The sequence below is a fragment of the Elgaria multicarinata genome, chromosome 10, assembly GCF_023053635.1.
Source record: "Elgaria multicarinata webbii isolate HBS135686 ecotype San Diego chromosome 10, rElgMul1.1.pri, whole genome shotgun sequence".
Lineage (NCBI taxonomy): Eukaryota > Metazoa > Chordata > Lepidosauria > Squamata > Anguidae > Elgaria > Elgaria multicarinata.
The window spans coordinates 73,300,925-73,326,242 of record NC_086180.1 but is presented as its reverse complement, the minus strand read 5'-3'; the positions used below and the strand labels follow the sequence as shown (position 1 = coordinate 73,326,242).

Sequence of the window (25,318 nt, the reverse complement as noted above, 5' to 3'; positions counted from 1 at the left end):
TAAAATCTTCAGCAAAAATTTACAATTTATAAAAGAAAAACTATGTTCTGTGAGAAGGGTTAACAAATAAATTTCATCGGATGACCTCTTCACTTTCATTGGAACTGCTATCATCACTGTCAAAATCACTTTCCTAGTCTTCTTTTTCACTATCCTCTTCCGTGGCCGTTTCAAGACTTAATGGGACCATCGTACCATTTTATGTGGTACCTGCCATTTTCCAAGTACCAGGATCAAGGCTGTCGTTAGGTTTTCTACAATCTGCTTGTTTCCACATCCATGACACTGAATTGCTTCTTTTAATCTTTTGGATCAAAGCAGGTTTAGATGGAGGCAGCATTGTTGGGTCAATCCCTTTAACTTTGGAGAATGCCTTAGACTGGATCTTAGGTTTTGTTTTCTTCATAAATAGACTGTATCTTACTTCACTATGAAGGTATCACAGCAAGTAGCTGCTGACTGTGGAGAGTCTTAAATCTTGGTTCATTACAATCTGGCTGTGGCTAAACCTGCAATCATGATCCAAAATCAAGAAAGCCCTCACTCTGACAATCTCTTCATTTGCTTTGCATCAGTTAGCCTACTTTGGAGCTGTCGGATACTATCTCGAAGGTTCAGGGATTGAACATATTCTTTCAGGGAGCGAAATTCTGGCATCTGGTTCAATACAAGGATTTCTCGGAGAAAAGCATTTCAACAGATGTAAACAAATACACATCTTACTTTCCTTGTCTCGCGAAAGCTGCCTTTTCCAGAAGTTTATAGAACAACTACAAAATAGTACACTAGAAGAACTTCAAGATCAGGTGAAAAAACTAAATTATGACCTTTCTTAAGATATTTTTGGGAAAGTTTATTGAAAGCTCAAATATGTATGATGAGTTAAAAGAATTCAAAGCAAAAACAAGATCAGAATTTAATGGGAAAATAGCTCAGTTCTATCAACAGTGCATTGATCTAGTTAACATCTACAAATTCTTCAGCAGAGCCTATAGGACAAGTAACCTTGAAATCTATATGGATGCCATGGAGAAAATGATTCCAACCTTTTTCTCAGGCAAGAGGCTGAACTATGCTCAATGGATGACGGTGTATCTCCTGTAAGTTCTCAACCTAGGAACCGAATCCCCTGAAGTCATATATGCACTTTCTCAAGATGGTCTAGGCATATTTTTTTTTTTTAAATTTTTATTCATTTTCAACACTATATAAACATAGATAAACATTACCAAAATATAACTGAAACAAAACACAATAAGAAAAAGAAAAACATCAAATATCTGCTGCATACATATTAAATGATTGTTGAGTACAAATATCAAAAACTATTACATATACCTTATCATACTACAACATCTTCGTTCTTAACATAAAAGTGCACCCCCCACCTCGGGATCATTCTTGAGTCCAAAATCTAATCGTTTCTTCTGCTGGTGGTTTCCCACTTCCCTTAGTAAACACAAACACTAGGAACTGTTTCCAAATTCCTTCGAACTCATTTATTTTAGTTACGCCTTTTCTCCACTTAATATTACATGTCAGTTTATCATTAATGGCTATGTCCCATACTTCTTTGTACCATTCCTCAATAGTATATTCCCCTTGGACCTTCCAGTTCCTAGCTACCATCAGTCGTGCTGCAACCAACAAATTCGATATCAGCTCTATAGTTCCTTTTCCACACTTTATATCTTCAAATAGTGACAGCAATGCTATTTTTGGTGTTTGTTCTATTCTCATTCCCACTATTTCTTCAATTTCTGAGAACACCATCTTCCATAATCTTTGTACATATTTGCATTGCCACCACATATGTAAATACATTCCTTTTTCCCCACAACCTCTCCAACAATTTGCTGAATGTTGATCACTTATCTTATTCAATCTAACCGGGGTTAGGTACCACCTCCATAGGATTTTAAAATAATTCTCCTTTATTCTTACTGATAAACTTCTCAACACTCTTTGTTTCCATAGTCCCTCCCAGCTCTGTCGCCCTATTTGTATCTTCAAATCTGATTCCCAAACCATTTTCTCTGTATTCTCTCTAAACTCCTTCTCTAACAATATTTTATATATTTCACTCATTAATCCTTTTGAAACTATACTCCCTCCTTTCCCTTCCTCCTTACTTACTACTAATTCTTCAAACCTCGTCATCTTTCTGCACATTCTATTATCTTTAATCCACTTTTTATTCCATTGCTCTAATTGACCATATTCTAGCCAAGATAGCTTCTTCTCCTTTAACAAATTTTCCATATCCTCTCTTGTTTTAATATCTCTTACCCAATCCTTTAATCTTATTTTATTTTTCTCTTTTAATATTTTACATAATCTACCCTTTAGATCCTCTGGGAAATTCTTTAACATTATTATCGGTGCTAAGGGAGAGTTGCTCGGAAGCAGCTTCCCTTTAAATTTACTCCAAATTTCCCATTGAGTCCTCAGGAGTGGATTATCTATACTTCCAACCCACTTTCTTCCTCCGTCTTTAAAAAAAACATTCTCCAAATTCATCTCTACCTTATTTATGGTTTTTTCTTCCATCCAATATAAATCTCCTACTCCCATAATTGCTTCTACAACATGTCTTAATCTATTTGCTACGTAGTATAATTTTATGTTTGGGAGACCCATTCCCCCCTTTTTTTGGCTTAGGTACCAATTATTTTTATTCACTCTTGCTCTCTTTTCTCCATTACAATATTTATTAATAATATTTTGCCAACTTTTTATCTCGGTTTCTGATATTTTTATAGGTAACATTCTAAATACAAAATTAATTTTAGCTAATATCTTCATTTTTATTAAGGCTATTCTTCCGAACCAAGATAAATTTAATCTTTTATATTTCTCCAATTTCTCTAATACCTCTTTCTTTAACCTCGTTAAGTTTTCCTTTTCAAGATTCTCTAAATTTTTTGTAATTTTAATTCCCAAATATTTAATCTCATTCTTAACTTTCAATTCCATTCCCTTAAATTCCCAATCCTTTTCTTCCTTCTTGGTATAGTTAAACAGCATCATCTCTGATTTAGACCAATTTATTTTTAACCCTGTAATTTCCTCAAATTCCCTCAACTGATATTTAATTCTTTCTAACTTTCTTAATGGATTCTTAATGGTCAATAAAGTGTCATCCGCAAACATGTTTAACTTTATTTCCCTTACCTCTCCAATTCCTTCTAACTCTTCATCCTCCCTTAGTGCCTTCGCCAAAACTTCCATAACCATTACAAACAGGACCGGCGAGAGCGGACATCCTTGTCTTGTTCCTCTGGCTAGTCGTATCTTTTCAGTAAGTCCGTCATTTACCACCACTACCGCCGTATTTTGGGAATATAGCTGTTCTATTACATTTTTAAATTTATTTCCAAATCCCAATTTATCTATAATACTCTTTAGTGCCTGCCAGCTCACACAATCAAAAGCTTTAAAAATATCTAATGCCATAATACCTGCCTTAATATTTGCTTTTTTTATTACATTTATTACATTTAAAACTCTACCCACTAAATTATGCATATGCCTTCCTACCACAAACCCACATTGATCTGCTCCTATATATTCTGCCAAAAATTTATTTAGCCGTTTGGCCATAATAGATGTAAAAATTTTAGCATCCTGATTTATTAAAGAAATAGGTCTATAAGAATCGGGATTAGTCAAATCTTTATCTGGTTTTGGGATCAGAATTATCACTGAATGTTCCCATGATTCAGGTATCTTCTCTCCTGATAATATCCTATTATAAAGTTCCATTAATTTTGGAACTAAACAGTCTTTGAAGACCTTATAATATTCTGGACCCAAACCATCTGCTCCCGGTGATTTACCAACTTTTAACTTATCAATAACCTCTTCAACTTCTCTTTGAGTTATTACTGACTCCATTAACTCCTTATATTCTAATTTTATTCCCTTCTTTATAAACCTTCCAATATACTCCTCCACCTTTTCTTGTTGACTTTCTTTACCCTTATACAATTCCTGATAGAATTCCTGAAAAATTTTTATTTTAGCTTTCATTGCATGACAATAATTCCCTCGGCTATCTTTCAACGTTTCTATCCCATTCCTCCCTTTTTCTTTTTGTGTGAGCTTGGCAAGCAACCTCGAGTTCTTATCACTGTTTTCAAAATATTCCCTTTTCATATACATTAAATTCTTTTGAATCTCTTCTATATTTAAATTTTCTAATTGTTTCTTCTTAGCTTGTATTTCCACTAATTTATATTTATCTTTAACTCGCCAATATCTTTCCTCCAAGTTTTTAATTTCTATCTCTAACTTTTTCTGTTCTGCACGTTGTTGTCTTTTTAAACTACATGTTTCTCTAATACAGATTCCTCTTGCTACAGCCTTCATGGTGTCCCAAATGACTGACCCAGCTGTTCCTCCTTTTTCATTAATTTCCCATGACTCCGACAGTTCCTTCCGAATTTTATCTACTATTTTATTATATTTCAATATCTTTGTATTCAGCTTCCATCTATATGCCTCTTTATAATCTTTCTTAACTGTAAATTCTAGACTTAACAAGGCATGATCAGTTACTTTTATTACCCCCATTTCCATTTTACAAATCCTCGTTGCAAAATCTTTTGAAACAAATATATAATCTATCCTGGAGTATGTATGATGAACTGGGGAAAAGTATGAAAATCCAGGCCTATTCCCGTTAAGTAAACGCCACGAATCTAAATAATCATTTTCTTTTACTAATTTATTCAATATAGTCATATTGTTCCTCTTTTCAGCATTAGTGGGATTTGACCTGTCCCGTTTATTATCCATAACCATATTAAAATCCCCAGCTAATATAGCATACCCCTCCTTAAATTCTTCTATTTCTTTAAACAACTTTATAAAAAACTCTCTATGCCTCTCATTTGGGGCATAAACATTAATCAAAGTATAGACCTTTCCCTCAATTTTACCTTTTAACATAAGATATCTGCCCTTATCATCCTTTTTTACTTCTTCTAATATAAACCCACTTTTTTTTGAAATCAAAGTGGCCACTCCATTTTTTTTCGATGTCCCTAATGACTTTTCATAATAGGCTTACCACTTTAATTTTATCATATTCGAATTCTCGGAGCCTTGGTGTGTCTCTTGGACCATTATAATATCTGATCCCTCTTTATTAAGCATTTGTTCTATTCTCTTCCTTTTCACAACTGCCCCCAAACCTTTAACATTGAGTGTTGATACCTTTATCTTTTTATCCATAATCACCCTTTTGAAATCTCTTCCGATCCCTTGTGCTCAGCAGTTCAAACTTGCTTACATAAAAAAACAAACTCCATACATAAAACCCCCACCCTCCTACCCCAATCCCTCCTCTCCTACCTTCCCCCCCTCCCCACCCCCCCACTCTAATCCCCCCCCATATCCCCGTGAGTCTAGTACTCCAGCCATCTACTTTAAAGGGGGGGGGAGGCAGTGCTGCGCCTGGCCGGCAGGTTTCTATATTAGCATTTCTATTTGCAATTATCTCCAAACATAATTAACAATTCTCTTACTCTCCAGATGTCCCAGCCTCATTCCCTCCCCCACCCACTCCAGCCCCATTTGCTTCCCCATCCAGACCCAGCCTCTTCAGCAATTCTTTACCTTGATCCAATGAGGTTACTCTGTGTTCCCTCCTCCCATATGTAAATCTTAAGAAAACCGGGTAACCCCATGCGTATGGAATTTTGTTCTGCATTAACATTCCAGTTATTGGTTTAATACTCCATCTCCAATTTAATGTATGTTGAGAAAGATCATTATAAATTTGCACTGCTTTGCCTTTATATTGTAACTGGGTCAAAGATCTCAATTCTTTCATGATTTGCTCTTTTTTATAATAGTTACCAAATTTCACCAAAATATCTCTAGTCCCTTTGTAGTTTTGCCCCCCCACGCAGTGGACTCGGTCCAGATCCGATCCATCTATTGGTATGTCAGGCATCAGCTCTTTGAACCAGTTCAGAATGATTTCTCTAAGATCTTCTCCTTGTATCCGCTTCAGCTGCTTTATTCGAATTGAAGATCTACGAGATTGGTCTTCCAAGGCGATCAGACGTAATTCCCATTCCTTAAATTGAATATTTGTTGATTTTTCAAAAGCCTCTTGCTTCTTCTGGTCCAATTCCGCTTTTGCCTCTATCTCTTTGATCTTATCCGAGTTTTCTGCGGTCTTATCCGAAAGAACACGCATTTGTTGTCTAAATTCATTCATTTGCAGATCCATTTTTTTAAAAATGATGATATTATTCTCTACAATAACTGCCTTAATTTCTGCTAGGGAGGGAAAGTTGCTGTCCATTGCTTTTCCCCCTTCAGCCATATTCTTTTCTTTATTTGGTACTGTATCCAAAGAAACTGGGTCTATAACTTCGTCTTCCTGGTCTGTTCCAGGGGCTGTATCTTCCAGGTGGGAGAGGTGGGTTAAATTATGATTTGAAGGTTTCTTTTTTTGTCTATTCAACTTTTCCCACTTCTTAATCTTTTTTTTAATGTTGGACATAGGACCCTTCTGAGTAGGGCATAAATCTTAGAGCCCCCACTTCCTTAGCAACTTTTACTGGCTTCTCTTCTATGTGCCAAACACACCACCTTCTTCCCGAGGGGGAGGAAATATATTCAGTTCACAACAGCATTCACTAGAGGGGATCAGATCCAATCATTCACAGTTTCTCAAAATCCCACATCTCCCTCACAGAATGCTGTTTCTTCCCCTTCACCCCCCCCCTTCTCGGCACACCGCAAACAGCTTCCACTTTCCACTTTACAAAGATTACAGCAAACAACTTCAAAGCCAGTATTTCAATCTTTCCAACTTAAGATAAAGGATGAGAAGTGAGGATCGCTGTAAATCAGATCAACGTCTAACAAGCATAAGTTCTTTCTTTTCAAACTGCGACATCAATCATGTTACTTTACTTTCGGTTTTGCCTCTGCAGTTTATAAAGACATTCCGTCAAGCTCACCTCATCCCATCGGCTCTTCTCAACACTTTCCAGCTCCGATAGCTTTTATAATCATTTCCTGTCGTTTGCTCAAAGATTTATGCCCATTAAAAAATAGATAATTGCTTTTTCCGGCAACGCCGCTCAGAGCCTCAGAAGAAACCTGCCACCGCCATGGCTGCCAAGCTCCGCCCCCCATGGTCTAGGCATAAAGCGCTCTAGTAACTCATTCTCTAGGGTATCAGTTGACATGGCACTAGAGCAGATTGTAAATGCTGACGCTACTTCAAGGTTCACAGGCATCACGGCATTTGCAAACACAGAATCTGCTAGAGCCTGATGGATGATCACAAGGTCATTGAAAAGTGAGACAGTGAGCAGCTTACTTGAAAGCAGTGGAATTACAAAAGCTCCAGATTCGAAGCATGATTTGCAACAAGGACGCATTGAAAATGATCACAGAAATATTGAAAAAATAATTTCAACCCTGAATAGTTTTTAAAACCCATTTCAAGACTTGGATCCTCAGGCGCCTCTAAGGAACATTTCAACTGAACAGACAATGAAAAAGTCACACTAGATCTTCTTTGATTTTATTCTAAAGGGCAAGAAGCTGCTGAAAAGTTAAAAAAAAATGTATGTGCAAGATCCAAAGAATGTTGAAAAGCCCATGCCTCAAAATTTGGTAGCTAACTGCATATCTTCTATTGTATCAAGTAACCTGAAAACCTAACGAAAGAAACTAGAGGTTGCCAAATGCACTTTAGATGCTTTCGGTAAAGTAATTCGTATGGCCGCTGTTCAAAAATGTGATGTGAAAAAAGTCATTGAGTATCCTCGAACTACTGTGCCATTCTTTCTTGCTCAGATTGGTGGATCAATGAATAAAACAGACAAAAGTAAGTTGATGCACAGGCTAGAAAAGTACCAGAATTTAGACGAGGAGCTTGATATAACTATAGGTCAACCTCACATAGATGTGGCTGTATATGATGCAATGTTCATGTTGTACACTTTGAAGTTCCTGGAAACTTACAGAGCTTTTGCACGTAAATCACTGGAGCACATTACTAGTAGTACAACAGCTAAGGAAGTGCACCTGGTGCACTTATGGCTATCAAAGTATTAAAAATTGTGAACATGAATGGCGAACAACTGTACCAACTAGTGACATCAAAGTAACAGGCACAGATCAGAAGACCCCCCCAAAAGGCAGTTGATGCACTTTGGAATGAGCAGTTTAAAACACCCCTTACATCTTTCCTATGCAATGTGTGGGAAAATCAGAAGTATGCTTCACGTCTGGCAGGCAAAATTCTCTTTGTCAGAGCAGAGATCTGCTTGCCATCATCAAGAGGCAGACACAAGGATTATTTGGCACATCCAACATACATCACCTGGTAGTGATCAGGCAAAGAATATCCTGGTTAGAGCAAATGACACTGATGTGTTGGTTTTGTTAATTTGCCATCAGAAGCACTTCCTAAACTCTCAGGTTTGGTTTGATTGTGGAGTGTCTTCTAACAACAGCAGAAGGACGATCAATGAAACTTGTATCACAGAGGAGCTTGGACATGATCTGGTAGAGGCCTTGTTTTACAGGGTCTGATTTCACAGCTGCATTTGCAAGACAGGGAAAAGTTAAACCCTTTGAAATCATGAAAAAGAATCATGAATTCCAAGAAATTCTCAGCCCGCTAGGAGAGTCATTAACGTTAACCTAAGAAAAGATAGCTGAGTTGAAGAAATTTGTCTGTGCCATGCACAGCCACCCTAGATACTCCTCTGAGAGTGAATCAAGATACAGAATATTTATGAAGAAAACAACACCTAAGATCCAGTCTAAGGCATTCTCCAAAGTTAAAGGGATTGACCCAACAATGCTGCCTCCATCTAAACCTGCTTTGATCCAAAAGATTTTTTTAAAAGCAATTCAGTGTCATGGCTGTGGAAATGAGCAGATTGTAGAAAACCTAATGACGGCCTTGATCCTGCTGAACACGGCTGGTACTTGGAAAATGGCAGGTACCACATAAAATGGTACGATAGTCCAACACTCCCTGAAAATCTTGAAACGGCCACAGAAGAGGACAGTGAAAAAGAAGACTAAGAAAGTGATTTTGACAGTGATGATAGCAGTTCCAATGAAAGTGAAGAGGGCATCCGATGAAATTTATTTGTTAACCCTTCTCACAGAACATAGTTTTTCTTTTATAAATTGTAAATTTTTGCTGAAGATTTAAAAAATATTTGTAAAAAACAATTCAACCTAATAAATTGTCTTTTTAAATATTTCATCATACTCATCCTGTTTGAAATTTTGTAAAGAATATTTGAACATGTTCAACTGTAAAAATCATGGTTTAACATGTTCAAATGATCTGTGCATCAGACTGAGATATATTTAGGGTGGATACTTTTGAAATGAAAGCCCTGTAAGATAAACTGTAAAATCATACAATCCTGAGAAAGTGGACGTATAACAAGATACCACTCATAATTCTGTAAGTGTTGGGGTAAACCTCATGTTATTATACTTTTTCTTAATGCTCATTAAAAATGCAACTTTTTTGTTATTGAGTATTCTTTCAAAAGTCGTATAGTTTTTGAGTAATCATGGTTAAACGTCACACGTAACCAACGTGAACATTGATTTTATACGTTCAAATGAAATTATCTCCAAAACTAATGGAGTTAACAAAAATGTGTAATTACAAAAAGTATTTGTCATTAAATTTGAAACATTTCAGGAAAAAAACATCTCTGTAGCATAAACGGGTGAGAAGTTAGGCATATTTAAATGTGACAACTAATAATAGAGCGGCAGCCATATTGATGATGTCATAAGGCAGCCCCTCACCACTGGAATTTTGTAAGTCTCACTTTTCTGAGACACTTATGTCATATATAAACAAAAATATTCACGAAGCTTTTGCACTCGCTGAGGTAAATAAAACCTTCCTGGCTCTTGGACTAATATCTTTTCCCATCTATTATTCCCTTCTCATAGTTGGAATCTTCAAGGTTCCGTGTACATTTTTCAAGAACAACATCCCAACTTAGAGAGAGAGAGAGAGAGAGAGCAAGCTTTGGGTTTTTATAAACAAAATTCCAAACCCCAATGTGTACAGACCTAATACTCTAGAATCCAAATGAGCTATCAATAGAAAGTAAATTTGCATTTCATCAGTTTTGAGTTTTATGGATTTGTATGCCTATGGTAGATAAAGGAGGAATTTACTTTTCATTCATAACTACTGAATAGCTCTGTTGCTATTTTTAGGAGATTAGAAAGTACTTATCTTTTCTGCTAGGCTTTTGAGAATTTCAGATTTTTGAGTTCATAGTCTTCTATCTATGTTAGTGCTAAATTAGTTTTGTGATAAAACTTATGTCCCTTGTAGACTGCTCTTGGTGGGGAAGAGGCATATATGTTTAAATATAAATAAACACTTCAGCTATTTATTGTCTTCAATTGTTTTTGCATCTATATGATGGGACACCCTGTAGTTTCAGTGTGGATTCTTGTTAGTAACTACTTCAGTATCACACAATCAGCAGGCAAGTGATTAGAACAGTTGTGGAAAACATGTGGCCCTAGGACTGCATGTGACCCTTGGTATAATGTGATGCGACCCTCAACTGAATTGCAAGATCAGTTCAAGCCTCTGACAAGAGAAATCTGTCCTTTCCCTGACAGCCAGCTGCCTGGGAAGGAAGAGGGAGACAGAAAGAAAGCGGGTGGCCAAAAGAGAAAAGCTGCACTCCGCTCCCAAGACGGATGGCTCTCCTCGCTGGGCTGGGCGGGCCGGCTATCTGAGGCCTACTGAAGCTCCTTGGTGCTGCGCTATCATTACATTTAGGGTGGATTCTGACTCACCCAGTTCTGGCCCTGGCCCTGATTAGGGTTTGGCTTTGGCTCCAGCTCACCGCTGACTTGCAACCTGAGGGATTATCCATGAGGGAATGTGGCCCTCAACCGAAAAAAGGTTGCCCACATCAAAGAACCAACATTAAATCATTTATGAGTCCATGTAAGCAGACACCTGCCCTGACACACTGTTGATTTGTGAGAAAAAATAAATGTGGCAGCTCATGTCATGTTAAGCTTCTTTATTCTTTTCCTACTCAGCAAATTATCAGCTATTCACATGTAACATTTCTTTTAAAAATGACAAGTAGACTGCAGTTAATTGTAAAGGTTAATGTAGCATAAGGCTGTGGAATAGGTCGGACACATTTTTAGAAGTAATTCTACCATAATTAGAGCTGCCACAATTATTTAACAAAGGTGAACAGTCACCAGACATACAGAGAAAAGGTTTGTATGATCTTTCACATATTTCTTTACTTTCTCTCAGGTATTCTAAAAAGTAAAGCTAAAAAAGTATTTAACAAACCCAGCAAACATTATTATTATTTATTTATTTATTTGTTTGTTTGTTTATATAGCACCATCAGTGTACATGGTGCTGTACAGAGTAAAACAATAAAATAGCAAAACCCTGCCGCATAGGCTTACATTCTAATAAAATCACAATAAAATAAGAAGGGGAAAAGAATGCACCAAACAGGCACAGGGTAGAGTAAAACTAACAGTATAAAAGTCCGATCAAAATCAAGTTTTAAAAGCTTTAGAAAAAAGAAAAGTTTTTAGCTGAGCTTTAAAAACTGCGATTGAACTTGTAGTTCGCAAATGTTCTGGAAGAGCATTCCAGGCATAAGGGGCAGTGGAAGAAAATGGACGAAGCCAAGCAAGGGAAGTAGAGACCCTTGGGCAGGTAAGAAACATGGCATCTGAGGAGTGAATAGCGGGGCAATAGTGTGAGATGAGAGACGAAAGATAGGAAGGAGCTAGACTGTGAAAAGCTTTGTAGGTCAACAGGAGAAGTTTATATTGGATTCTGAAGTGAATTGGAAGCCAATGAAGAGATTTCAGAAGTGGAGTTACATGGCCAGAGCGGCGAGCCAAGAAGATGATCTTAGCAGCAGAGTGGTGAACAGAAACCAACGAACTGATGTGAGAAGAAGGAAGGCCAGTTAGAAGAAGGTTGCAGTAGTCCAATCGAGAAATAACCAATGCATGAACAAGAGTCTTGGCAGAAGAGACAGACAAAAATGATCGAATCCTGGCAATATTACACAGGAAAAAACGACAGGTTTTAGCTACTGTCTCGATATGAGGAATAAAGGAGAGCGAGGAATCAAATATAAAGCCAAGACTACGAGCTTCCTTGACTGGAGTAAGTGTAACATTATTGACAGTAAGAGAGAATGAGAGATGAGGAGAAGGTTTAGGAGGAAAAACAAGCAATTCACTCTTTGCCATATTAAGTTTCAAACGACAGTGAAGCAACCAAGCTGAGATATCTGAAAGACATGCCGAGATACGATCGTGAACCTCAGGAGAAAGATCCGGAGATGAAAGATAAAATTGTGTATCATCGGCATACAGGTGATATTGGAGGCCATGAGATTGAATAAGATTACCCAAGGGCAACATGTATAAAGAAAACAACAATGGACCAAGCACCGAGCCTTGTGGAACACCTACTGAAAGGGGAAAAGAAGAAGACGAGCTGCCATTAGCCAACACGCTGAAAGAGCGACTCGCTAGATAGGAGGCAAACCAGTTATAGACGGAGCCACAAAATCCGAGGTCATGAAGGGAATCCAAAAGAAGAGTGTGATCAACCGTGTCAAAGGCTGCAGTAAGATCCAGGAGAATAAGAATGGAATAAAGGCCTTTAGACTTGGCAATAAGAAGATCATTGGTAATCTTAGTAAGGGCTGTTTCAGTGGAATGCAAAGGACGGAATCCAGATTGAAAAGGATCCAGAGCAGAGTTACTAGAAAGAAAATCAAGACAACGAGAGTAGACCACACGCTCCAGGATCTTTGAAACAAAAGGCAACAAAGAGACAGGTCGGTAGTTAGACAGAGAAAGCACATCAAGAGTAGGTTTTTTGAGAATAGGAGAGACTGTAGCATGTTTAAAAGCAGAAGGAAATTAACCAGAGGACAAAGAAAAATTAATAATATGAAGCAAGGAAGGGAGGATAGCAGGGATAAGATTAATAAAGACCCGAGATCGGATCACGAGAAAGTGGAAGGCTTCGAAGAGCGCAGTATTCTAGACATACCGCTAAGTGTTTCTTTAACAGTCATAATGGTTTACAATATTGCTTAGAAAATACTGTGAAAAAACAAAAACAAATATTGCATCAACTGAACAGAAAATCCAGCATTTATTGAACATTAGCTTTCTATTTTATGTGTATGGTGGTAGAATGCAAGGTTTATTCTCCATTTAAGGGTCAATCTAAGTCAATCTAGAAAACAATGGCTGCATTTGGATGCCATGATAGTCAACAGTGGGTTAATAGTCAACTCACAGTTGGTTATTTTGTGGGTACTCCCCATACAATCAGACAAATAACCAACCATGAGTTGACTAATAACCAACTGTGCATTGACTAACTCATCCCCCCCCCTCAGTCCTCCCACCCAAATAGCAGCACTGGTTCCTCCTTGTAATCTCTGTGCACTGCTCTTGAGAGCTGTCAAAAATGACAGCTCTGAAAAGCAAGGCAGAGAGAGAGAGATCCCTATGGGCAGCTGGGGAAACACCCTGTTTCTTCTGTAGAAGCAAGGGTACCAGGCAAGGGGAAGGGTGGCAAGGGTTGCCCGCACCCACTTCCACCCCACCCCAGGCCTGACACCCTGTTTCCTCAGAAGAAACAGGGAACAACTCAGAAGAAACAGGGTGGGAGGAAGGGTCTTAAAGAGCCACTTCCCAGTGGAATCCCCCTTCATGTCAAGTGTGGGGTCACCTACAGGGGTCTTTTCACTGGGGCACCCCTTTCCTCTCCTGCCCCACGCTTTCCTACCTCCAAGTAAGCCATTTCCGGCAGGTCAGGGGAAAGAATTTCTCTCATGGCTTGACATTTAAAAATAAAGCTGCAGAAGAAATCTTTTTTTTTATCTTTATTTAAACCATCATGGGTTATTGTGTCATCGAAACCCAGTCAATGACTTCTATTGAATTTCGTACAACCATTTGATTGCTCCCTTATTCCTCATGAAGCAACAATGCTCTCCTACTATGCTTATATTAATAAAAATGGTAACTACCAGTCTTAGAGGAAAATGACTTTTCAACCAATTTGGGGCATTCGGTGCCTGTCCTAAGCCAAAGCCTGGAAGCTGTGGCCAAACAGAAGTTTAATAGACCAAAATGAATCTGAACAAGCTGAAGGTGATGGTTAGAAGTCCCTACCCTATAGGGTGCTGCCATTTATACACCACCACTTTTCTAACACTGGCCCCATTCAGAAAACACCTTAAACCACATCTTTAATCATGGTGAATAAGGCTTTTTGCCTTATTCACCATGGTTTAAGCCGTGGTTTAAGGCGTCTTCTGAACACAGCCAATGTGTCATTTCATACAGTGTTGCTGAGATCCATGCTAAGTCATCATGTAATGTGTTCCCAGTGCCATTCTTAATGTATTTTTAAAATGAGCGGTAGCCAGATGTAGCTTATCTCTGTTTAAAGTTTAAAATACCCGGAGATGTTAAGGAAAGACTATATTGTAATCATTCCATCATGAATTTTCTCTGCAACCACCTAAATGTCCACCTCCATCTCCTAAACATAAGGAGCAGTTTTGGCCATCTTATGACCCAGTGGAAAAACTCAGCTTAATCAGATGTTCAGAAATTCAGCTTGATCAGATTCCTCATTTCCATTCACAATTGCTTCCATTTGCACATGCTCACACTTCACATGTGAACTTTTAAGTAACATATATTAAAAAATGCTAAATTTTACGTTTTGCATCTGTGTACCCCGGCATAGATCCATCTTTTTTCTTTACAATGCTCTGGCAAAAACTTACCATCACATCACCTTGCCAGGGGCATTTGTGGTCCCATTCCAAAGCACCCAAGAGCTGTGTGCTCACCTAAGCCACAGCAGCATTTAAAGGGGGGAAATTAAGATGCCTTTGACCCCATGTCATTACTGAAAATGTAGGTACTTCTCTCTCTGCATGCTTTTAACCCATCACCTAAACATTCTCTTCTCCAACCTTGGTGAAATTCAGGGAGTTGGACATTTTGGATCAGCACGTGAGCCAGGGTTCAAGGTTAATGGCTGCTCAAATTACACAAAAATGCTTGCTCCTCTTTAAAGAGGAACAAGCTATTTGTGATGTAACTAGGAAGCTGAGCCCAAATAGTGATATTCATAGAATATGCACACCTTAATTGTGCAGATCACATGAAAAGAAGGCTCTGCGTATCCCTACCTTTAACAGATAAAGTATATAATTTCAGAGCACTCCAGCATTGTCCTTAAATTCTCAGATGCCAAGTAAGAATTGTCATCACAGAAAGAATAAGTGGAAAGCATTTTCTTCCTGCTTATTTCTGGAAGCAGAGACTTGGAAATCATTATTCATTCCTTAGTGAAGTTTCCAAGTTCAGTGGCTGGCATGCATTTTATGTGGGTCTATTCTTGAAGAATGCTTGGAAAGTGTGATTGAATGAACCTTTTAATAACCATAGAAAGCCATAAACATATCCAAGCAGGCCTACAAAAACTATACTGACCTGGATGCATTAAAGTTACTGGGTTTCACCTAAAAGCCCTCAAATTTCCAAAGTAGTTGAAGTATAGCTGAAAATGATGTTAGTTTTTCTTTACTGCATTCCTATAATATGTTTTCTTCCAATGTTCTATATATACAGACACCTTATATTTCAGAAATACTGCTTGCTTCTTTGCTGAAAATTCACAGCTATAAACACATACACACACACACACACTACTGTGACTAATAATTTGTAGCACAAGCCTGCAAACACACATACTATAGCCAGCATTTACAAGTTTCACAAGTTTGCAGAATTGGGAGACTGGGTAGTTTAACAAAACTGCAGAAAACTTATCAAAAGCAACACTGCACCACCAAAATAACGTAAGTAATTATTACACATTAATCCATTTCAACAAATATAAAGAAATAATTTTCACTTAAAACAACATATAACATAGCATAAATATGGATGTTAGTAAGATAAAATAATTAGAACCTATAGATAAAAAGTAGGCAATACACAAAATTGGTGTCATAGACATGAATACATCAAATTAGAGAGCAATGATGAGTTGGCCAGCAGTACTAATAAAGAAAAATGGCGCATGACCTGGGTATCAAAATGCAGCAAAACGTAGGCTGAATCTAAATGAGTGTATCTGTGATACAGCTAATCAGGTCTAATAAGAGCAATTTCACATTTCCACCACATGTGGAAGGAAGTGCCTTTAAGCTTACACTCTATCCAACTTCACCTTTGTTTCTTAGGATCAAGTCAGGTGTGATGCAAGAAGATCTCCTGCAGTTTTTGTCTTACTGATTAGTAGCCCCAGAAGCTGCTATTAGCTACATAGGGAAGAAAGAGAATGGTGCAGATCAGGGATGAAGCAAATATTCACAGGGGGAGTGCTCAAAAATGCAAACCACCCTTCTGCCTGCTCAAATACTTGCAACCCATTTTGAGCCCAGATTTGACAGGAAGATAAAGCCATCGGGTTTTGCGAGAAGTCCCTGCAAATGGGCAGAAAAAGCCATTAACGTTTTGCAAGTACTCACAAGAAATGCTTGCAAAATACTGTTGCTTTGAGACAAACAGCTGAGCGCTCACCCATTCCTAGTATGGGTACTGTTTTTTTCCTCCCCTTTTTTTTCATCAAGGAAACAGTATGGGAGAAAAGAACTGAACACTTTCTCCCTGAGCACCATATCCACCATCTTCAAAGCAGGCCTAATTAGTAAACAAAATCCACACCAAACCATGAATCACCTACATCAAATGTGGTTTGGACCTTCGTCTCAAAACCCTTGGACTGTTAATATCTGGATATTTACAACATATCATGTCAAATTCAACAAAATGTTTAAAAAATGCATGCAAAACTCTGTTTCTAAAATTCTTTGAAATAAGGAGTTCTCATTATTATTAATGCATAACCATTGGTTATTACTCACAACAATTTTCTATGTGCACAAGTATAATTCATTGACTAATGCGCCACTGACATTTGTAATACAAGTGTCAGTACTTACCTCTCTTATCATTTCTGCCTGCACTTGTGGATTTATCTGAAGGGCAAGGACAACGTCCTTCACACTTCACTGAGATCTGTTTTCCTGAGACACAGGCTTGATATTCTAGTTTGCACTGCAACAGAGAAAGAGAGCACATCAATCTTTAAATGTAAAACTCTTTATTAATGTAAATTCTAGACCATTAAATATTTTGAAGGAGATTGGGCTTAGGCATTCATCACACCATATTTGAGATGGTAAAGGACTACAAAAGAAGGGTGTTCACCCACTAGCCCATAACCACTAAAATGTGGTCAGGCCATGTGCTTTGACCAGATCACACGGATAAGCCCTGTAATTAATCAGAAAGCAGGATCCAGCAGATAGGGAACCTTCAACTGATTGCTGAAGATGCATGCACCCAATCAAAGAGAAATTCTCAATATTATTACTAATCATTGATGTGTTAGATTGGCTGCAAGTCTTGAACAAGACAAGGAATGGCTGCCATTAGACTGGATTCTATGTGAATTGCCTTTCTGTATTGGCTTTGGCATTTTTATTATTATTATTATTATTATTATTATTATTATTATTTTATTTTAAAACACAGAATAAACATCTTACAAAAAAGAAACAACACAACATACTACATACATTTTGATAAATGTTGAATACATATATATTGAGTAAATATTAACTATAACCTATCCTATCATTACAAATATAATCTTTCTTAACATATAAGTGCACCCTCCACCTCGGGATCTATTCCTGCTTCCAAAATCTCATACTTTCTTCCGCTGGCGGTTTCCCACTTCCCTTAGAAAACACAAATATTAGGAACTGTTTCCAAATTCCTTCAAACTCATTTATTTTCGTTATACCTTTCTTCCACTTAATATCACAAGTCAATTTATCATTAATAGCTATATCCCAAACTTCTTTATACCATTCTTCAATAGAATATTCCCCCTGGATCTTCCAGTTCCTAGCTACCATCAATCGTGCTGCAGTCAGCAAACTCGATATCAATTCTTTAATTTCTTTTCCACATTTTAAATCTTCAAATAGTGACAGTAATGCCATTTTTGGTGTTTGTTCTATTTTCATTCCCACTATTTCTTCAATTTCAAAAAACACCTTCTTCCATAATCTTTGTACATATTTGCATTCCCACCACATATGAAAATACGTTCCTTTTTCCCCACAACCTCTCCAACAATTTGCTGAATGCTGATTATTTATCTTATTCAATCTAATCGGGGTTAGGTACCACCTCCACAAAATTTTAAAATAATTCTCTTTTATTCTCACTGACATACTTCTCAACACTCTTTGTTTCCACAGTCCCTCCCAGCTCTGTCGCCCTATTTGTACTTTCAAATCTGTCTCCCATACCGTTTTTCCTGAGCTGTCCATTAGCCCCTTTTCTAACAATATTTTATATATTTCGCTCATTAACCCTTTTAAGACTATACTTCCTCCTTTACCTTTTTCCTTATTTACTATTAACTCCTCAAACTTCGTCATTTCTCTACAAACTCTATTTTCTTTAATCCACTTTTTATTCCATTGTTCTAATTGCCTAAACTCTAACCAAGATAATTTTTTCTCCTTTAACAAATCTTCCATATCTTCTCTTGTATTTATATCTCTTAACCAATCCTTTAATTTCATTTTATTTTTCTCTTTTAATATTTTACTTAATCTACCCTTCAGTTCCTCTGGGAAATTCTTTAACATTATTACCGGTGACAAGGGAGAGTTGCTCGGAAGCAGCTTCCCTTTAAATTTACTCCAAATTTCCCATTGAAACCTCAGGAGTGGATTATCTATACTTTCAACCCACTTTCTCCCTCCTTCCTTAAAAAAAAACATTTTCCAAACTCATCTCGACATTACATGTAATTTTATCCTCCATCCAATCTAAATCTCCTACTCCTATAATTGCTTCTACAATATGTCTTAACCTGTTTGCTGCATAGTATAATTTTATATTTGGGAGACCCAATCCTCCCTTTTTTTGGCTTAAATACCATTTATTCTTATGTACCCTCACTTTCTTATCTCCGTTACAATATTTGTTAATGATATTTTGCCAACTTTTTATCTCAACTTCTGAAATTTTTATTGGTAACATCCTAAACTTTTTATTGCGCTTTTTATACTGTATTTTGTAATTGTGTTTTAACCTGTTGGGTGTTTTATTGTGGTTTTAATTTTGTGAACCGCCCAGAGAGCTTCGGCTATTGGGCGGTATAAAAATGTAATAAATAAATAAATAAATAAATAAATACAAAATTTATCTTAGCTAAAATCTTCATTTTTATTAATGCTATTCTTCCAAACCAAGATAAATTTAATCTTTTATATTTTTCCAATTTTTCTAATACCTCTTTTTTTAACCTCGTTAAATTCTCCTTTTCTAAATTATCTAAGTTTTTTGTAATTTTAATTCCCAAATATCTAATCTATTCCTTAACTCTCATTTCTATTCCCTTACGTTCCCATTCCTTTTCTTCCTTCTTAGTATAATTAAACAAAATCATCTCTGATTTGGACCAATTTATTCTTAATCCTGTAAATTCTTCAAATTCTCTCAATTGTTGTTTAATTCTTTCTATTTTTCTTATTGGATTCTTGATAGTCAATAGGGTATCATCCGCAAACATATTCAATTTTATTTCCTTTACCTCTCCAATTCCTTCTATCTCTCCATCATCTCTTATTGCATTCGCCAATACTTCCATAACCATTACAAACAGGACCGGCGAGAGCGGACATCCTTGTCTTGTACCTCTGGCTAGTCGTATTTTTTCAGTGAGTCCATCGTTTACCACCACTACAGCTGTATTTTGGGAATATAACTGTTCTATTATAGTTTTAAATTTATTTCCAAATCCCATTTTATCTATAATAATCTTTAATGCTTGCCAGCTCACACAATCAATAGCCTTAAAAATATCCAATGCCAAAATTCCTGCCTTGATCTTTGATTTTTTTATCGCATGTATTACATTTAAAACTCTTCCCACTAAACTATGCATCTGCCTCCCCACCACAAATCCACATTGATCTTCTCCTATATATTCTGATATAAATTTATTTAACCGTTTAGCCAAAATAGATGAAAAAATTTTAGCATCCTGATTTATTAATGAAATAGGTCTCTATGAATCGGGGATAGTCAAATCTTTGTCTGGTTTAGGAATTAATATTATCAATGAATGTTCCCATGATTCTGGTATCTTCTCTCCTAATAATATAGCATTATAAAGTTTCAATAATTTCGGAACTAATAACTCCTTAAAAACTTTATGCTTTGGCATATTTTTTGCAACACCTTAGATTTGATTGTTATGTCCCTTTACTTTGCATTTGTCTGGCACTTTGTTGCCAAGAAAGGATGTTTTTTCCTGCCATTTCGAATACTTCCGCAGCACCTTGATTCAAAAAGTTTCCATTTCGCCAGAAATTGTGAGCTACTGCAAAACCGGTCACATAAGGCAAAATAGGTTTCAAATATGCATATGCTTTCCCCTAATGGTCAAGGAGTGGTTCCCGCCCTCCCAGGCATGAGTCCCTCCAGAATGTCTAAACATCCTACTTGTTTCCTAATGCAGTCAACCCTCACAGTTATGAGGATTTATTTCAACCCTCACAACTCTCACCCATTGATTGGCTAATCAGAACCCTAATGATGAAAGGTACCACTGGGATGACCTAGACCCAAAGCTGCACATGACTCCTCCCCACTTTTATACCCTGAAACTTTTTGCATACAATATCCATGGCAGGAAAGCCAAGTCTCATTTGTTTAATCTACATCACTTTTTTCTTTTCTATTTTGAACACACGTATATGGATTATGGACTGGAAATAAAGAACTTTGTTTTGGACACCAAATAATGAATGCTACCCTCTTTTGTATCTGGTCAAGAGGGCAGGTGTTGTGATGGAGAGGGAATTTCACCAGGTGCTGTATGCATACAATGACAACTGCTGAAATTCCCTTTTCTATACAACTGTTAAAGATACAGGAGCCTTGTCCTCCTTTACATATGGTCACCCTAGGGGAAACTGTTATCCAGTTGGGTGCCTGTTGGCATTCCTTATAATTTGTTATTATCAACTGCAGCCTTCGTGTGTTTTGGTACCCTTCTGAAATGCCAGTTTTGCCATGGTGCACCATGATTCTAGGTTAAAGGTGCCAACATATGTTCCTTGGATGTTTCCAGTATATATGTGTATATTAGGCCACCTTGAGGCCCAGTATTGGGCAAAAGGCGGGATACAAATAAATATAATAATAATAATAATAATAATAATAATAATAATAATAACAACAACAACATGTGTAGATAAAGAAAACATGGTAACAGATTTCAAGCATTCAAACTTCAACACACCTCACATACATTATCTCAATAATTATTACAATAACCTTGTAAGGAAGGTCAGTATTAGTCCCAAATTGCAGATGGGATTGGAGGCTGAGAATGAGTAAATGACTTGCTTAAGTCCACCAAAAACATCCATGGCAGACGAGACATTTGAACTGGGAAATTCTTGGTTAACAACATACTGAGCAATCCTAAAAGGTGTGCAAATAGGAATGTAAGTGGTGGATAATGCACTGCTTATAGTGGTGATGGTGTGTGTTTCTTTTAGTTCTCTACATTTTTTAATAAAAAAAAACACATTTCAATTGGTTTTAATGTAATGGAAATTAACTGTGCCAGCTCCAGGCTGTTGCAATTAACAGGCCCACTACTTGGGAGATTGAAGGGGCTTTAGATCCAGTAGATCAAAGGACAACCCCACGCCAATCACCCTGCTTTGGAGCCTATTGCTAGCAGAAACACTACTGGGGGTATTTTATGCCCCCAATTTTCAGAGGACAGAGGAGCACTTCCACTCCATCCCAACCCTCTTCGGCGACTAGGGGCATGTGTAGATGGGCCAATATCCTGGGGATTGTCCCAGGATCATCCCACATGACTTTCCCGGGGATAGCCGGGATGGCTTTAATCCTGACTTTTCCCGCTGTCTCAGGATGATCCCGAGTCCGCGGGACATGTGGCCAGCCATCCCGGTTTCTTCCCAGGAAAAGAAGAAACGCGAAGAGAAGGAACCAGGCATGGGTCATGGAGCTCTTCAGGAGCTCTGTGTCCATTGGGGGGGAGGGGGGAGTAGGGTCTCTTTGTTAAAAAAATAAAACTACCTTTAGCGATCGAGTGCTTGTGCACTCATTTTCGATTAAAAAAAAACAAAACTAAAATGGCAGGCGAGATGTCCTCTTTCTCCCAGGACGTCACCCGCCATGTGTAGACTGGGGGGAAGAAACTCGTGATCACCATATCACGAGATCCTCCCCCTCTAATGGCCCTAGGATTGCTCGGCCCATTTCTCAACCACAAGATTCTATAAGGAAGAGAAGAAAGATTGTAAAAAAATATCCCAAGACAAAATAAATAATCACCAGTAGTGCCTCCAATTTATACATTTAATTATATATATATATATATATATATATATATATATATAATTTCATTAATGGCCAATAGTTATCTTTTTCGTCATAGGCTAATGTTAGCAGTTAAAATAAATGAGTATTTTTAAAAATGCCTGAAACATCCCATTTTTAAAAAAAAAAAACCACCTCACAGATATTGGTTTATTTATTTGGTTTATTTATTTATTTTACTCAACTGGGAAGGCTGGGTAGTGAACATGTTTATGTTTCCCAACTTTGCTATAACTTACAACTAATACGAGTTTGGTACAATACATTTTATAAAATATATTCTCAAACTTTGTGTTATTTTCCTCCTCATCTCTGTATGATTTTTTTTAAATGAATCATTTGTTTAAAATGAAATCTGATATGATAAAGAATGTATTATAATTTGACTTTTCAATGCAATATCTTTTCTTAAACTACACCCACTGATTGCATTGCTAATTCATCAAGTTCAATTTACTCAATTATCCAAGGTTGAAATATTTATAAAGTTATAAGTGAACTAAAATATCACATAAAGGGCATGCTCATTAGTATTTAATTGTAGGGAAAATGCAAAACATACATACTTAATCAGGAACTCTACTTCATGGTGCTTTGAAAAAAAGCTTTGCAAATTGTTTAACTGGGCTTAAAATTTAGAACAGATTCATATATGTATTTTTATAGCTCTTTCTTTACTTTTCATTTTGGTAATACACTCTGAAATTTATTAAACATCGGTTATTAACTCCTGCATAGATATTTTAAATAATGATAGATGTACCTATGAAACATAAAACAGACAAGAAAAAAGCCCAAAACGAATTTGCCTTTGGCCTTAGGCAATGCAGTTATTTACTTATTCCTCTAAGGCTTCCAGAGCAACTTACAAGGTTCAGAAATAAAATAGTCCTTGCACACAAGATTAAAACCTAGGAGACACAACACAAAAGGAAAGGGGATTGGGAGGGAGGAGGAAAAAATAAAATTCTGGCACTGAAATCTAAGATGCAAAGTTCAGCAGATCATGAAACGGCTGCTACTCTCTGATGGCTTCATCAGAGCCAGTTTGTAGCAGGAGGAAGGGGCCCACTCAGTTAGAGGTGAATCCAGGCAAAATGTAGGGGTGCCTGAATGCTGCTGCCTCTTCTTCTAACTGCCTAAGCACTGGCAATTGGTAACAGAAGTATGGGTTCTTAGCTGGAGTTGTATCTAGGCATGATACAGGGTATCTGACTCAAATGTTGTGAACCGCCCAGAGAGCTTCGGCTATTGGGCGGTATAAAAATGTAATAAATAAATAAATAAATAAATAAATAAATAAAAATGTTATAGGTAGATTCCAAAACTAGACAAATATGCCAAGTACTTTGCAGAAGAGTTTCAGATTGTCACTATATTAAGAGAAAAAATGCACACTCTTACTAAGGTTTTTTCCTTGGTTTCCCCCCACCCCCACATTCACTATGGATTTCATTAGATGGCAAGCAACAGTGACCACGTGATTTGTAACTGAAATCTTCCCCTCTGGCCAATGTTCCATAAAGTTAAATGAAACATCGCCATCTAGTGGCAGAATTAATTCAGCAATTATTTTAAATATTCCATTATCTCCATGGTATTTTTAATAAGATTAGGGAAGGGGTGGGAGACGTCCTGGAGGTTGACAGTGCCATATAAATAGACTGCAAAGTTCCGTGACTGGCCAAATCATGAGTGTGCAATAAATCACTCATGTAGAGAAGCTCTCAGTGACCAGTTATATTGGAGAAGTCCTTCTAAAACCAATATGAGCACTTCTATTGGACTAGACTTGCATAAGTGCCAACAAGTAAACAGATAAAGACGGGCTGCATTCCTTGTTCTTCCATATTACCAAAACAGGGTGTTAAATAGAAATCCATACTTGTGGTATTCTGATTCAATTTTGTATTAATCATATTTTTTGGCATTGGGGAGTTTTTGTCCACTTGCTATGGGGAGGGGAGACCTTACTTCTTTTTTTGCTTTATGCAGACAACATGACTCTTCTTTCCTATACTCAAACGGAGTTACCTAATTTGTTAATAAGTTACTCACAGTAGCTTATTTTTAAATTGCCCACAATCCTGCACCAAATGAGTGGACTAATACACTACTGTGAATGGCTTATTAAGCTACTGCATGTAATTTGACTCACTATCCCCCACCCCCCGTCCTGCTGCAGTGCTTCCGCCTGAATAACGGCACTGTTTAACCTCTGAAGTGCTGGACATTTGCAGGATCGGGACAAAACTTCATTCAGAGTAAGGAGGCAGCCAATCCACCATAAAACCCTTGCAGGGACACTCACCAAGGAGGGAAAATCCCAAATGCACCAAAAAGGGGGAAATGGCTAAAAAACCTTGGGAATTTACAGGATTGGAACCAACCAACCCCCCCCCCCCCACACACACACACAGCCTCTCCTAGTCAGGAGGCACCCAATGCATCATCAAAACCCTGCACCCTGACACTGACAGCCAGCAAGGAGGAGGATAGCAGCGTGTTTTGACTGCTCTTGCTGCACATCTTTCTAGCTGGCCAAAATAAGCCACAGTGACCTCCAGGCAACACAATAACCTTGATGGTCTAAATAACACACTCTGCAGATTGTGGCTTCTCAGAGTGGTTATTTTGGCCAAATAAGCCATCGTAGGGTAAAGAAACTTCCACCAGATGACATGATAACCCACGATGGATTAATCAAGTC

The 25,318-nt window shown here is 37.4% G+C and overlaps 1 protein-coding gene across 2 annotated transcripts in view; it reads right to left on the bottom strand.

The window, feature by feature from the left end:
• Positions 1-25,318, bottom strand: part of SPOCK3 (SPARC (osteonectin), cwcv and kazal like domains proteoglycan 3) — a 205,141-nt gene that overhangs the window by 53,144 nt on the left and 126,679 nt on the right. For both annotated transcript variants that reach the window (XM_063136342.1, XM_063136341.1), the window contains exon 5: positions 17,097-17,211. In XM_063136342.1, the coding sequence (XP_062992412.1) occupies positions 17,097-17,211 (115 nt within the window). The remainder of the gene's footprint in view (positions 1-17,096; positions 17,212-25,318) is intronic.